General features: G+C 45.1%; 1 protein-coding gene across 3 annotated transcripts in view; it reads right to left on the bottom strand.

Moving 5' to 3' along the window:
• TSPAN5 (tetraspanin 5) overlaps nucleotides 1-15,766 on the bottom strand; it is an 87,554-nt gene extending 71,788 nt beyond the window's left edge. Inside the window, exons 1-2 of one of the 3 annotated variants that reach the window (XM_083756927.1) lie at nucleotides 15,118-15,539; nucleotides 14,942-15,087 (exon numbers count right to left, since the gene is read on the bottom strand). In XM_083756927.1, coding sequence (XP_083613053.1) covers nucleotides 14,942-15,022 — 81 coding nt within the window. In that variant the 5' untranslated portion in view covers nucleotides 15,023-15,087; nucleotides 15,118-15,539. Of the gene's footprint in view, nucleotides 1-14,941 lie in introns of all 3 variants that reach the window. The other 2 variants (XR_014568370.1, XM_083756926.1) reach the window with 2 other exon arrangements.
• Between the last annotated feature and the right edge of the window lie 1,079 nt (nucleotides 15,767-16,845).

Below are 16,845 nucleotides of genomic sequence, written 5' to 3'. Positions count from 1 at the left end.
GGATTGTGTACACAGCCTTCATGTTTGAATTGCCACAAGACTCTACTTTGCGAGCGACCCAAGATGGCTGCCCCTCTGCAAACTGTTGCAATAAGATGCTGTGGAAAGCTCTGTGTCGGTAACTTACAGTAAGACAGAGAGGGTTAGACTTGATACAATCACGAACAGTGGAAAACAGAATATTAACGTGCTTCTTACCCAAAAAGTACAGTGCAGCCATTATCAGAACACGTTCTTAATGTATTGAAACACTGAAGGCAAATTTTAAGGAATGTTATTTATGAATGATATCTCTTGGAATCCAGTGCACACTGTCCTTTCAAAGAAAACATGACCTTAAATATATATGAACAAGGGCTTCCGTGACCTAAATTAGATACTGGTAAGAGCATTTTCGTTGCCGTTTGCCTTCGGAATGGATTCAGTTTACCGTTTGTGGTTTGTGACAAAGAAAATAAATATTCTGTTCGAATGGCTGTACATTGAGAGTGCCATTGCCCTAGGGCTCCCTCGTGTATGATCTGGCATCTGTGTCGCAGCCTTCTCAAGGGACCACCTGCCTTTGAAGAGCCCCTGCTACAAGAGATGGGGGGAGAGAAGGTGGAAAAATGGGGAAATGGTAAAAAGTATTTCTGGTTCGTTGAGAATAGCATACTGATACTGCCGTCTTTGTTCTGGGGGTGGGATAGTGTCATGAACTAGCTGTACACTGAGGAGTGGCGGCTGGGGGGGGGGTTGGAGACCGACTTGGAAGAAGGGATCCGTGATCAGGGGGAGCCTGAAACAGTTGGGAGACAAGAGTCATGAGGCAAGAGAAGCTGCAGGACTGGAGAGAGAAGAACAGGTACAGGAGGAAGAAAAGGTCAAGCTGGTGTAAAGGGTTTCCACACATCATCCTCCTGCCCCTAATCTCTCTGGCTCCACTGTCTCCCAAGACCAGGAGAGGATTGAAGGAGGGGCAGAAGGTTACACACAGGTGGAGTCTTTGCCTGCTTGCATGCAGCTTGAGGGGGGGGGATACGTTGAGGTCAGGGGCACAGCCCCTCTGTTGTGGCAACTGCCTCATCAGATGTGCACCTAGGGGTAGCCAAAAGATATAAGACCATGGGTAGGCAAACTAAGGCCCGGGGGCCGGATCTGGCCCAATCGCCTTCTAAATCCGGCCCATGGGCGGTCCAGGAATCAGCATGTTTTTCATATTTTTTTTTTTTCAAAATATACTCCGGCCCCCCACAAGGTCTGAGGGACAGTGGACCGGCCCCCTGGTGAAAAAGTTTGCTGACCCCTGTGTAAGACAAATGGACATGCCATTTTCTAATTTGTAAGTGTACTTTTGACAATGAAGTTAACTGCTCACTTTGGACATTCTTTGCCTGACAGCGCCATGGCAGATTCACCAAGAAAAGGAACCCCAAGCTTACAAAATAAGGAAAGGTGCAAATGCAAGACATGCTGGCTGTTCTTACCCTACTGCTACAGCGACAGACTTTGGGAAAGAGCTGTAGATCAGGGGTAGAACATCTGTTCTGCATGAAGGTCCCAGGTTCAGTCCCCAGTATCTCTCCAGGTAGGGCTGGCTGGGAGAGACTCCTGCCTGAAGCCCTGGAGAGATGTCACCAGTCAGTGAAGACAATACTGAGCTTGATGGACCGATGGTCTGACTCTGTATAGGCAGCTTCCTGTGCTCCGATGTTCCTATCATCTGTGTTGAGACCTTGTGCTGTGCTTTAGATCTATTCCATCTTCTTTTTCCAGAGTGCATTTGCTTTTGTTCAGAGTTGAAAACAGCCTTCTGCAGCAAGCTACCAAGTGCAAAGGCAGACTGCACTGAATAGGAACCTAAAATTGACCTCCTGCACTTAACTGAACCACAGTTATGAAACTGCACCACAGCCCACATACAAAGCAGTGGCCCATGGTTTTATCTGACATGCACAAGCTGGAAAGAGCCTGAGTAAGACTCACACCCATGTACTACCCTTCCTTTGCTGCCCCGCCTTGTTCACACAGCCAGGAGAATGAGTTTGGCAGCATTCTCAATTTGTGGTGTCATTGTGGTCTTTGGGTGGAATCCGAAGGAAATCTATTCAGCGATCACTGCACAAACCCAGTTCAAGCAACCACCAAAAGCTATTCCAGCTTAGTAGCAAGGTACCATAGCTAAAGCCACAGGTATGTCATTTGTAAGCTGCATGCTCCATACAAATATGAGCTTAACGGCTTCCCACAAGTATGGAAAGATCGTCACGCTTGGTTGAGAAGAAAAGGAGTTCACTTCTGGAGGTCTCACCAGTCTAGTTCCAACAGATGATTCTGGAAAAGCTAAGAGAATAGCATTTCCACAGTACATCAAGCCTTACATCGCTGGATGCTGACTCACTAATCCCCATGCTACAGATGGGGAAACGGAGGCAAATTAACCAACAAGTCCTTGGCCAAGATGAGGTTTGGGGCCCAGGTTGCCTGATGCTCCCAACTCCTGGACCAGCAGATTCACTTTTGGTGTGAGATTTCAAACAGCAAATGGTGAAATTGTCTTACACTGGGTAATGTACTCCCTATACTTGTCAGAAGAAGCAGCATCTCTGCACAAGAGAGCACCACTCACAAGATGGGTAGCACGGCTTAAACGAGAACTGGGTCAACGTTTAGTATGACTCCTGCCTTGTTACTGAAAAGCTCTTCTCAAAGGTCTATTACTGTCGCAAGTAAGAATTTATGCAGGATGAATGACTTGGCCAAATGCAAACCAGCATTTCAAAATCAATAAGCTTATTGGTAAGAAGTTTGGTGGCCTAGTGCATGCCTTGCCTTTTAGAAGGCCAACAGTTCAATCCCTGGCATCTTTAGGGAAGTATGTGAAAGACCCGTCCCAAATCCCAGATGGCCACTGCCAGTCTGTGCAAGAGCAATACAGAGGTAGATGGTTCGACTTGGTATAAGATGTTCCTATCATGTAGATATGCTTTCAAATATCATGCACTTCAGTGACCTTTCACAACTAAGTAACTGGTGGCGTTAGGGAAGAAAGAAGCCAAAACCATGCTGGTTTTCCGTTTGCTTGCTCACATCCTCTGAAGCAGCAGTAGGAAACCTTTGCCCCCCCTCCCGCCAGATGTCACTCCTGCTCTTAGGGGTCAGGCAACAATATATCCCCAGGAATTATCTTAGATGCTTTAAAGAAGAGTCAAGAATTCTAAATAAAAAGACCACCACATGCAGGCACAATCCTATGCATGTTTATGCAAAAGCAAATCTCACTATGTTAACGAGGGCTTGCTCCAAGGTCAACGTGTTTAGGATTGGAATGAACCATCATGAAAAAGGTATACAAGGAGCCTGTCTTAGGGCAGACTTCAGATATGTGCCCATGATCCTGTAACTCCTGTGCCTATTAAGGGCTGATAAGAATAGTCTTGGCAGTATATATATGTTTTTACTAAATACAGAAAAGCACTTTCCACTTTGACAGCTTATGATTCTGCTAGATAGCGCAATGAACTTTTAAAAACCTTAAATGGAGCTCAGATCAGAGAAAATGAAACCTCACCGCTTACTCAAAGCCTTTTCTGCCACATCTATTTATATAAATTACCCATTATGTTCAGTTTATCAATACCGGTTATGGACTGTAACCTTAGACTGTCCAAGCGGGATGTGGATTGCAAACTAAACATATTTAGGACCTGCCCAGACCACAGAACACTTGCCCTCTCATAAAAGCCTGTAAATGCCTAGAACATGTGGCAGCCTAGACTTCCCACAACCAAACTGACCCCCATAGCAAGGCTACAACCAAAAATTGGAGGTAGCAGGCAACACCTTACAGTTTTCTGCCGGAGTGAGGAACCACTTCATCTGGAAAGCCAGATCAAAAAGCACCCAACCCTCTGCAGGCCTCATGTGACTGCCCTCCTGTCCATCACCTGCTGTTTGGCATCAGGTGGATCTCACCCCTTCCGAAAGGTGTGCATTCAGCAGCACTTTGAACCAGTGCTGCATGTAAGTCATAGCTGCAAAGGAACAATTGGGCATGCACCCCAAACATTTTCTCCCATGCACCACTGGTGATCCACAGATCAGAGTTCTGGATCCCCTGCTCTAAGGTTCCCAATTGTGTTCTTTTCATCCAAAGCTTTACCTGCCCCACACACCTGATGTTACAGGATGTCAGAGACAAGTGGCAGATGGTCGTTAGCAGTCAAAAACTGCCTCACGGGCCAAAATGGGCAGTCAGACGGACCAAATTTCCTTGGATGTTTTTTCTCCTTCCTTGGAGTATTTTTAAGCAGAGGCTGGAAGGCCACCTGTCATGGATGCTCTAGCTGAGATTCTTGAATTGCAGGGGGTTGGACTAGATGGCCCTTGGGGTCCCTTGCAACTCTACAATTCTATAAAATTTGGCCCATGGACTGGAGGTTCCCCACCACTGCTCCATGCAATCGCTGAACCAGAAGGCTACTGCACAGCCAGATGAGCTGCTTGTCACCTTTACAGCCTGCCAGTTCCCAAGACGCATATTAAAAGTGAACATTCCTCTCCCCACACCCACAGCCATGTAAAGATCTCTGGTTTAATCTGTTCAAGGAGGGCCTTACGCTCTGTTTATAACCTGGTGCTTAGCTTTAATTTCTTTTTTCTATTTTTACTGTAACTGTGATTACCTTACTTAAAAGGTGTGAGTGTAAGTATTTAGAAGAAATCAAACTAAAGTGCAAAACCCAGTTGCACAAAGGGGCCTGCTAATGAGAATACAACAAATCTCCTAGAGATTTGGTCCAAGAAAATCCTCCTAGCGATTACTTAAGACCAGTGTCAGAGAAGGCATTATGCTACTGCCTTGGGTTTGTATGAGTGGCTGACAGAGACAGGACACAGAAGCACTAGAACGGGAGCAAGGGCCGATTAAAATGCTGACATTCTCCTCAACTGATAGCCACATCAAGACAAAAGAGCCATTATTTACTGCTGCATTCCATTAGTATCATGTATAGATTACTTGGCATACAAGTCATTTCACAATCCTGGCCTTGTTCTTTCTTGCTTTCTACCCTGTAAAGCAAGTTGTTGTTTTATGGAAAGAGAACTGAGGCTTAAAGATGTCTTATCAAGACTACCTGTAAGTTTCTAGCTGAGTTGGTAATGGTCCCCTACCACCAACCCACAGGATTGTGCATGTTTAATATGTTTTCCTCCACTGCCACTTTAGTCTCTTAGGCTTCCCCCAACATCAGAAGCATCAGGCCATGAGCGATCATCACCCTCTCTAACAAGTGAGCAAATAAGGGCACATCCATCTGGTGTGTTTGCAAAAGACAGGAACAATACGCTCCCCTCCACAAACCTGTTATCAGAGGTTGCATCCCAGCTACACCGAACCTGCTTTGCTCCTGCACATTTGCTCTTCGGCTATTTAAGCAGATTGCAAATAATGGCCATGGCTCTTTTTGAAGTCTTTTCACATCTTTTCCCCGCACTGGATGAAAACCAAAAGGCTCTGAATACGCAGCTGCCGCAACCAAGCCAGCTCCCATTAAAGTCAATGGGAGCTACTTGTAAATAGAGGCTGAACAAATGAGGCCCCAAATGTTACGAAGGCTGGAAAACTCCCTTTGTGCCATGCAAAAGCCACAGGAGCCAAGCACGCAGCACACTTTTAGATCTGCACACCGCTTACTTGAGAGCTAATACCCAGCCAGATGGGCGGGGTATAAATAATAAATTATTATTATTATTATTATTATTATTATTATTATTATTATTATTTGGAGGGGAAGAGAGGGAGACGTCTGCCAGATCTTCTTAAGCTTTACGTTGAAAAATAAAAAGGGCGCCAACAGTCTTTGTTTCCAGTCATTTCACATGCTAAGCTTTCTTAGTAGCATGACCCAAACCTATGGTCAGGGCAACATGTGGCTTGGTGAGCCATAGTTTGCAGCTCCTGATGTAGAGAATCCATGGGAGATTAATATCCCCATATCCTTATCCTGTGCTTGCACAAGGAGGTTGTCAGGTAAAAGTAGAATGTGCAACTCTACTGGAAAGCGGCAACTGGACCTTGGGAGCAGGTAACTTTGCCTGCCTGCTCATACCACTGAACTATTCAAGAAGCCCACCACAGCAACTTAAAGCCAAGACTGGCAACATGGAAAAAAAGATCCCTGAAACCTGTAGCTTCCAAGGCAGAAATGACAACACTTATGTTTGTCTAGCTCCGTTTTCCTTTCGGCTTAGGAAAGACAGCAGGTAGCAGCTGGAGAAGTGGAGCAGGGAACAAAGAGAAATACAGGGCTGATGTAGGGTTGCACTCTGTCAGGTCAGATAGGGTTGCAGGTCAGTGGCAGGCAGGTGCCAGAGGCAAAAGGGGGGGGGGCAAAGTAGCTGGTGTCAATTTTACCTTTGTACACTAAGCTAGTTTCCACACACACCAACACACCTTTACCCACCATACAGTCAAGCAAGGGGCCCTTGTCAGAATGCAAGGAACATATTGCAGATAGGAAGAAGCACTTGGGGTGTGAAATACAGCCAGCAAGGGGTGTAGCCTGGGGATAATTCCAAGGGCCAGGCAGAAAGATGGGGAAGGATGTCCTTGGCCCCTAGGTCTGAGGTTCCCCACCCAGACTCTAAAGCCCTTTTGCTAGTGCCACCCAGTCAGTAATCATGCTTGGCAGGGCCTTCTTTGTGGTGGCCCCGTTTCTGTGGAATGTCCGCTCTGGCAAATTGCATCTCCCTCCTTCATTGTCAATGTTCAGGAGAAACATTTTTAAAATCCTTGTTTAAATCACAGATTTGTTGGCTGAAAAATACTGAAACAGCTCTGAGGTTGTTGTTTTTACAATCAAATGGTATATAAATCTTAATAAATAAAATATTAATTGCAAGTCTGTTTTTCAATGCTCTTGACGCTCATTTACTTGGTTTTTAAAAATAAAAAACAAACAAACCTGCTGCCGTGTTGTTTGCCATCCTATGAAGGGCAGGATAGAAATTTAATAAATGAAGCGAATCGTTTGTCCGGGCCCACCCAACTCAAAGAATCTGAACATGTTTTACTTGGAAAACCAAAAGCAAAGCTAGACTGGGGTGGGAGGAATTAAAAGCAAGACTGTGAAAGCAGGAAAACCCAGGGGAGTGCAAAGCATTCAAATAAGAGAAGCAAATATCACTATTTTATTTCCACACCAGCTGCTCTTTTCAGGTTTCTAAAAAGACCTTTATTGGCCCAGTGCCTAGCTACAATTTAGGTAGCTTTTTTTCATCAAAGACCTGCACATAAAATCTTGGTTCATGTATGTTTATGCAAACTTTCAGGGAAATCCCATTTGGAAACAACTGGATTATATAGACAGGTGTTAAGAATGGACAGTAGAAATCTATTTGAAGGATCAGGCCTAAAGTGGCAAATAATTGGCTTTTACATAATTTGATTATGCATCCTTTCACTGGTTACAGCTGAAAAACCCTTCCTTGTCTACCTACTGTGCTACCTAGATAAGAATAAGGTCTAGCCTGCAAACAAGCTGTATTCCATTAGCCATCCTTAAATATAACTGGAATTTGCAAGCCTATTTCAAACCCTGGTTTCAAAAACTATAATTAACATTAACCACGATTCCCATCTTCACCACATAAATTAATGCAATGTGAAAGCCATAAAGAGGAGGGGGGATGGGAGAACAGAATTTACACCTGTGAGTAGCGCAGCTTTTCAAATCTGGTTCCAATTGAAAAACCTGTTTTGAAGTGAACTTAGGCTATGCCTGTACTGAACGTATGACCTAAGGATGCTTCAGATGTTTTTCTCCTGTATGGGGATCAATTATTTGTAGGAAAGCAAGCAAAACCTGCATGTAGATCTCTATATGAGATGACTACACGCGGAGACTATTCACTTGAGGCTTTCCTGCATTTTCCCTACAAATTACTGGGCGAGAGTTCCTGAAGACACTCTCCCAAACTGAGCATCTCTAAAACCTCAGGCAACGACCCAAAAGGGCCACACAAGGAACTTCAAATAGCCAAGCTCACATCCTCACCAGATATTTAAATCACACTGCTTTCCCAAAAAGAATCCTGGGAAACATAGTTTGCCCCTCGCTGAGCTACCACTCCCAGCACCTTAACCAAATACAGGGGGGGGGGAGGTGCGCTTCAAAGGTATTGTGTGGACGTGACCCTGCAGCAAAGACACACCTTGTGCATCCACATCTCCCTGCGAGTTTCAATGAGGCTTGGGCAAGATAAATTTCTGGGGGACTGTTCCCCTTCAGACCACAGCTTCCTATGTTGCTTTAAGAATTACTTGCTCCTGAATGTCAAGACCCTCTCCAAGGTGGTATCATCCTACGCAGAAGGATCTGCAATGGGAAAAGGAACAGACAGGCACATTTGGGCATGTGTATGAAAGTCTCTGGATACCAGGTATGACTCTTCCCCAGCTCTTAATCCAGGGTACACAAGCATCACGCTGGGGTGGCTGCCAAGCAAGCTGCTGTTACCATAGATTCCCATTTAGCGCTAATGAATTGCCTCCAGTCACTATCTGAATCCAGCTTGTACTTTACTACCTAGAGATAAATACATCAGTTGCCACTTGATGTCGAAACCAAAGGGCTGAAAGTTAGCATGGGCATCAGCGTGGCACAGCTGCCACAGCCAATTTGCCCTTTAGGTCAGTAACAAGATGATGGAGTTTGGGCCTTCCACAAGGCATAGAGCTATAATTCCAAAATATATAAAGAAATAACTAAGTTATCGCACCAAGGGAAGATGAAATAAATCCTAGGGTAATTTAGAAGAGTGGCCATTTTTATTTCCCGAAACCTCTGCAACTCATTGCCATGGAAAAGTATTCGCCCCTTTCAAAAGATGCTATTAATGATTTGCAGTCAAGTTAGCTGTTGCCCAACAGAGGACAGCATGCCTTTCACTCTGCTTTTCCCCAGAGAACACTTATATAACCAGATTTAGCTTGCTTTCTGCCAATCTCCAAGTCAGGAGACAATTTAAAACCTCCCATATGGCTAATACCACAAAAATAAGCCCAGCACGTGCTCTGCCAAAAAAAAAAACCCACAGCAAATGTTATGAACTCATGTACTACTGAATCTTCTTCCTAGAATACACTGGACCAGATCCTGAGACCAGACAGGTTCCTGGTTTGTGAGATAAAATCCTAGATGGCACAATAGCCAAGATAAACTTGTGGGAGTACAGCACAAGTCAGCTACAAAACAAGGACATTTTGGAACACACGAAGCAGGAAGGATTAGCAGGCTGGTTTGTCTAAGACAAAATGCTAAATTAAAACATCTGAACCAGGTGTGGCCCTGCAGGTGCTCCTCAACTATCAGCCCCAGCAAGCATGGCCAACCGCCAGGGATTGTGGGAGTTGTAGTTCTGAACTCCTTGGGGGCCAAAGGTTCCCAAATACAAAATTACTGTACCCTGATTTTAAGTTCTTGTTTTAAGTGTTTGAGGGACATAGCTCTTAAAGGCACCATGTGATATAAAGTAAAATCTTTTACCTCAGTATTAGCACTTCACAATTCACACCACCTTTGTATTTGTCAGTGAGGTCAGAGGCAAAGGATGTTTTCACAGAGATGTTGCCCACTTAAAGAATTTAGTCAAATAATTGTACAGTTTAATGTTATTAACCGTAATTTTCATATATAGCAACGCCAAAAAAAATTCTTCCGTCACAAGTTCTCACATAGTGATCCACATAGGACCATCTGATCTAAATAAACTCACATTGTGAACCTTCCTGAAGAAACAAAAAGCCAGGCTTTTTCACAGAAGCGGCACTGAACCTTACAAGATGAAAAGAGGAAGGTGTCTGAGAGGATACCCTAAAGTCTATTATTTGGATACAAACTTGGCCCTCTGTGCATGGAAGGGCTACTTCCATACATAGAAGGAACAAAGTTGCAACAGATGTTCACTGGAAGAAGGGGAGATTCCACACTCTCATTTCCTTCCCGAGGGTCCCCCAATTCTCCAGAACAGTCTATAGAAGGTATGGTCTGAAAGAACACCAGGTCTGGTCGGTGTCTGGATTGGAGACCTCTAGGAAACCACATGGGTTTTGGGTTCCATGACGGAAGAAAGGCAGTGTAAAAACTAAATAAATAAATGTATTTTTAAATCTCCTCCGGAGATCAGAGGGTGGTTTACAAAATAAAAATACAAACATAGTAACAAACAAAAACCATAGATATTATTATCACCATGCCTTTCTCCCAGTGCCTGGCCGAAGGCGACGCACATCATAAATTCAAACAGTTCAAACTAAAAACACACAATAAATATAGCTTTGACAAAACAATGAACTAAGAAAGCCTATTAAAACAGCACTGAAACACTTAAGCACACAAAAGGGCAACACCCATGCTCAAAAACCTTGCTAGAACAGCCAGCTAGTGGCCAAATACCTGTTTAAACAAAAAAAGCATTTGCCTGTTGGTGATTTGAAAGCAGAGAGGCGGACGGCCACACCTTTTGTGTAAGGGAGTTCCACAATCTAAGAGCAGCTACCAAGAAGGCCCTCTCTACATTAAGAGGCAAAGAAGAAGTAAAGAAGCTATCAGTAAAAAAAATAAAAATCACATTTCGCCCTTTCCTCCAGCACAAGCAGACCTTCGCTGAACACAAGCCTAGACCCATCCCACATAATCTCTTTTAAATCAAAACTACTGTATACATTATAAATGCAATCATCTAAACAATGCAGGCTCAGTTTTCACACATACCACTAACATCACCTTTAAGTCTCTCCCTGTAATTTTCACCCACAGCTGAATTACCCACACACTTCTGAGTGTGCAGGAATCTGGTTTTTAAATGACACTGAGAACTGTACAAGGCAGCGGATTTACAGTTACATGTTAATCTTTGTTCACTTCTGATGTCTCCCAAGTAGAGCTGTGCCCTGTGTGAAGCCAATTATTGCTCCTCTATGCAAAAGTAGTGGCATGGTCTGTTCAGGACCAGCTTGCCAGACAGTCATTTCTGAACCAAGGTCCAGGAAGTGCACAACTCCAAGTTCACCAATACCTTCCACACAACAGAGAATAATCATATCAACAGATTAATGTGGTCCATGAATCAGATCTCCAAAAACTTCAGGAGAACTTGCTCACACTGGCTTTAAACTAAAATGTACATGCCACAAAAACATAGTTTTGAGTTAAATTATGTACTTGTTCAAATTTGGCTCATGCTGCTACGGATACAAGGATATGCATGCATGTAAGGATATGCCATGCCATTTTCGTGGTCACAATGCAATATTCAAGGAGCCAACTCACACCTCAGCGAGTTGGATCCATGAGTGACCAGCTCATTCACATGCTAGTGTTGAACAAGAAAATACTCATAAAACAAGCTTTAATGTAAAGTATGAAGCAGTCTTCAGCCTAAGATCTGGTCATTCTATTAAAATGTTCACAGTGAACATGCATTGAACATGAATTAGAAGCAGATGTAAACCTAGCATTTTGGAAGTTACTTCACATTTCAAACATTTTTTCTACCTTATCTTCATCCTCTCCCGTGGCCACCTCCCCAAACTAAGCAACAAGATCCACCTGGTAGCCAATTGGCTCTTCATCAAAAGGCACCCAAACTAATCAGCCAATTTGCAGAAACACAGTGCAATTAAGAAGACCACAGTGTGTAGGCAATGCTTACTAAAGGTGTTCAGCAATTTCAGTTCTAAAATAAACCTACCTAGCCTGAAACTGTCCTGCTTCTGTGACGTCATGATGGCAGCTAAACCAAAGTGACACTCTGGCCTCTAAGTCACTAATCTTTAACCTGGTGGGTTGGGACCCCCTAATGGATCACAGCCTGATCCAAGGTGGGTCACAACAGGAGCAATACCACCATGCAAATATATGGTAAATGATTAAGAAATGGGTCCCCAGGTGCATATTTGGGTTAAAAGTGGGTCCTGAGTCTGAAAAGGTTGAAAATACCTGCTCAAAGTAACCTCATAGCAGATCAGGCACTCACTACTGTATGATGTATGACACATTCATCCCATGTTCATTCAACATATTCGTCAAGTGTAAGAGTCTGGGAGATAGAAAGTCTCTTTAGCCAACAACCAGCCCCCTACAGAATGCATTTAGTCTGAAAACATCCTAGTACTCAAGGCCTATAGCTAAAATGGAGAAGCAATTTAAAGTCAGGCTAATGGTACTGAAAACTGGATTCATGAGGATTTCAAAACTCCTGTTCGAAGTCTGCAAATAATTACACCACCACTCCATTCATTCCTGCTACATTTAGAAAACCATTCAGTGCGTCACAGTAAGTCATTCCAACACCCATTAACACATCTCCAACCTCTTAATAGGAGAAAGGTTGAAATTCAACAACTGCTACCTGTGATAAGTGGACAGGTGATTCAAGCATCAGAAGCATCTTCTCCAAAGCATCTTTTGCACAACTCTCCTTGGAATACAAGCATTTATAAGATTAGTGCCAGGGAACCAACAAAGTTATAGTACAGGGTCATAACAATGAATTAGAGAGGAACTTCTTTTTTTGTCAGCATGCCAAATTGTGCATTTCAGTACTGATCCTAACTTTCATAAGCATACAGTCTAGAACCTGTAATATACTCTCTCCAAGAAGGCTGCATGATTCATTCTACTGTGCCTTCTTTGCCAGCTGGGGAACATCTGAATTCATCACAGTGCCCACCCCTTCCCCCTCCCCATTTCGAGAACCAATACTATGGACAGCTGAACAGTCACTGCAAAAAAACACTGCACCAGATTTGTAGCAGCACAGATGGGATTCAAATATGACATTAGGAAGAAGCAGGGAACAATAGAGCTTTGGCACTCCATGGCAGAACAAGAGGGGGGATTATCTAAAAGGTGCTGCAGAAGACTAGTTTTATTTTTACCTGCCTTCTCTAGCAAGAGGTGAAAAAACAGAAAAGGAAACCTTGAGTAGAGAGAGTCATATGCATCAGCCTGCTTTTAAAAATCAGCTTTCAGTCTAGAACATCAGAACATCTTCAGATATCTTCCTCCCTCTTACTCCTAATGCCAAAAATGCAGCAGTATTTTAATTTAATGTCAATAGCATAGCTATTGTTGTTCTAGGCAGGAACTAAAATATCTCTTTAGGCATTTGCAAGCGATTTGATGAACCCACTATGATCATAACAGAACTACCCAGGTCCTGCCACACCAGAAACTGCACAGCCCCTGCATAGCACTTTATTGAAGTCTGGATTTTCTAGTTTGCTAGTAAGAATGCAACACTGCAACTATGTCCTTACACGGGCCTTTCTTAGCAGCAAGATACAACCAAGAGTCTTGTGATACTGAAGGTTCACATATTTATCCCAGCAAAAGCGTTCATGGACCAGGGCCCATTCGCCATATGTACAAAGCAGCCTCCTCCACTGGCAGGTTCAACAGCAACATTAACACCTGGTTTTTGTTCCAGGCCTTTGGCCGCATCTCCATTAACTTTTGAACCCAAGTGCCAGAAATAATCAAAGCTCTATCCTGGCAACAAGGAAAGCAGGAGGAGGATGGGTGACACTTCCTTCCTTTCCATATGGAATAACAGATCAGAATTGCTTTTAATGTATTTCCATATAAACTAGCCACAGACTTACAGCCAAGCCTACTTTTGCAGTCTCTCAACTTGAAATCCAGAGCTCCTCTTGCGCTCTGTGTTGTGTGTATGCGCACACACCCTCTCCATTAACAGGGAATCAATTTCCTTTATGTAATGTCCTGCTCACAAGTAGGGTTAGTTCATGAGAGCTCTCCTATTGACCCAACTTCGCTGCAATGAACACCAAATGCTATTTATTCAATTGTTTCCAGAATCCATTATCCCAGTCAATATCCCCATTTCTGAAATATCCATATGAACACAGCCTGCTACATCCCCAAAGGTTCACATTATGTAACAATAAATAAAAAATGTAAAACCTCATATGGCATTGTGGTGTGTGTGTGTGTGTGTGTGTGTGTGTTTAAACATACACAGAGACAGCAAATGGCCTTTTTTCAAAAGAGAAGAGCATTCAAAGCTACAGCAAATTGGGAGGAAGCAGTAGAAAGAGCATAGTGATGTAATATTCCAACATACAGTTCCAATCCCACCAAAGCAGGGGCAGCAAAACAATTAAAAAGGTTGGGGGGTGACTCAATAGGTGATCTGTATGCATGCAGAATTTAGAGCAAATGCTTATCCTAATCCCAATGTATATTCTTTTTTCTTTTAATTAAAAGGGGGATCTATTCTGCAGCGGCAAAGTACTGTACACAGTTCTCTTGTTTCTGCTGCATTAACAGGAGCCCACCACAACGGACCCATTTCTTACCTACGGTCGTTGTGTAACCCTTCTCTCCCAAAAACACAGCTCTTTAGCCTTCCAGGAACACTTGGAACACGGCATTATGCCTTCTCCAGTCCAAGGAAGTCTTATCAGTCCCTTTTAAACCACAACAATAGGGGCAAAGGGGGGTGGGGGGTGGCGGAGAAACAGAATCACACCTTGCAAGGGGATCTACTGTAGGGATGGTGGAAAAACCAAGCCGTTCCTTTATTATCCACGGAACATGAAATACTATGGTCAGAAAAAGTCAAATACTACCCAAAATGTTTCCCTGTAAAGATCACCCCACTAAAAAACATCAACACGAAGACAGACAGACAGACAGACAGACACACACACACACACACACACGTATCCTGCTAGGTTATTTACTTCATGAAAAACCCCATTCACGCTGAAGTGCCTTGTGTTTATTTTCTGCTGGGCTTATTTCACTCTCTCTCACACACACACCTCCAATTTCTCTGGAAGGGGGTGGGGGGCTAAATCCTCGCCCAGCTAGAAAATGCACACGAGCCCCCCACAGCTTTGGCCCATAAAACGAACCACTCCACTTACCCAGAAAATGACATTGAAGCCGAATATGAAATATTTGATGCAACAACTGACTTCAGGGCCCTTATAGTGCTTCCCGGACATCCTTGGGGTTCATGAAGACACTTCGCGTTTGCAGCCCGGTTTGGGGATACAGAGAGGAGGGCGGGGGAGAGAGAGAGAGAGAGAGAGAGAAAGAGAGAGAGAGAAGAAAAGGTATTGGGGGGGGGTGTTGAGGGAAAATTGGAAAGGGGGTGGAGAGAAGGGGGCGAGGGGAGGGAAGCGCGAGCCGCCGCCGATAAAAGATGCGGGAGCCGGAGTGGCAGGCAAGAGAGAGGCAGCAGGCTTGGGCTCAGGGTTGCCCGGAGCGCGCAAGCGGCGAGTCCCCGTGGGGCGAGTGCAAGCCCCGCCGCCGCCGCTGCTGCTGCTGCTGCCTCCTCCGCCACCTCCTGCTTAGGCACATCGAGGAGCGGGAGGCCGAGCCGCCGCCGCCGCCGCCGCTGGAGAGCGCGGAGCAGACGTTGCCGGCGCTGCCCGGAGGGGGATGCTGCTGTTGCTGCCGCTGCAACTGCCGCCGCCGGCGCAGGCAGGTCGCTTCAGGAGCCGCGCGACCAGCTCGCCTCGCTCGCTCGCTCGCTCCCCCGCTGCCGCTCCTCCTCCTCCTCCCTCCGCCCACCCCCGCCTCGCTCCGGCAGCAGCGCGCAGCCTCCTCCCGCCGCGAGGGCCGCCCCCTCCGCAAAAGAAGGGAGGCGCCGCGCGCTCGCAGGCCGAGACGGAGAGAGAGGCGCGCGCTCCTAACCGGAGACAGCGGGCCGCTTGCCGAGGAGCGCTTCGCAGCAGCAAAGCCACTCTCTGCCTGTCTACCCCGGGGAGCTGCCCAAGACCGGGCGTCAGGATTGGGGTGCGGGGAGGAGGAGGAGGAGGCTTGGCCCGGCTCGCTCTTGCTCTCTTTTAAAGAGGCGCGCTTTAATGAGCAGCCTCAGCAAAACCTTCGCCGCCGCCGCCACCACCTCTGGCCCACCGCGGGGTGGGCGCCAACCAACGCAGCGCCAAGAAAAAGAGGCGTGCAGATTTGCATCAAATGCACAGGTGCGGGTTGGTTCGGGGTTCCAACGTGGGCCGCTTCCGGCGTCGCAGCGACCACCTTCCCCGCCCCACGCAAAAAAAGGCTTCTACTAAATGAACGTCAGCAGTAACAAGATCGGGGTAAATTCTGGTAAAAAAAACCAGCAAAAGCCTTCCTAATCGCCAACGGTAATAACAGTTCCATGTCATCTGGCAACCGTCCAAAGGGAGATTACAAGCGGGGACAAATTTATAAACGATTTTTTTTTCCATTTATTTATTAAATTTGTATACCACCCTAGCTATACCGGTAGATCTCAGGGTGATTCACAACATAAAATTACAATATACATGGAATACATAATGAAAATAAAAACAAAGACATCAAATGATTGTGCATGCTTTTGTTAGGGGAATATCGCACCCTTCAAATAAATTTCTTTGGCAAGCAGCAATTTTCCTCTTGGGTTCAACACTTTCCAGCTCCCCACAGTAAATATAGGATCCTAATAAACTACGATACTAAGTAAGACCATTGGTCTATCTACCGAGGTATTCTAGTGTTTCCCAAAATTGGGTCACCAACTCTTTTTTGGACTACAGTTCCCATCATCCCAGACCATTGGTTCTGCTAGCTAAGGAGGATGAGAGTTGTAGTCCAAAAACAGCTGGAGACCCAAGTTTGGGAAACACTGGCCTACACTAACAGGCTGTGGCTCTCCAGGAATTGAACTTGGGAACTTCTGCAAGCAAGGCAGATTCTCTGCCCCTGAACCGTGGTCCTTCCCCTTCCTATTGAAAAAGAAAGGTGCCCAGTGACCCATATAGTGAATCACATGAATTGCTCACTTGGCGAAACACCT

The sequence above is a fragment of the Podarcis gaigeae genome (genome assembly GCF_964106915.1).
Source record: "Podarcis gaigeae genome assembly, chromosome: 9".
Taxonomy (NCBI): Eukaryota; Metazoa; Chordata; class Lepidosauria; order Squamata; family Lacertidae; genus Podarcis; species Podarcis gaigeae.
The sequence above is the reverse complement of the archived record's forward strand: the minus strand, read 5'-3'. Positions and strand labels throughout refer to the sequence as shown.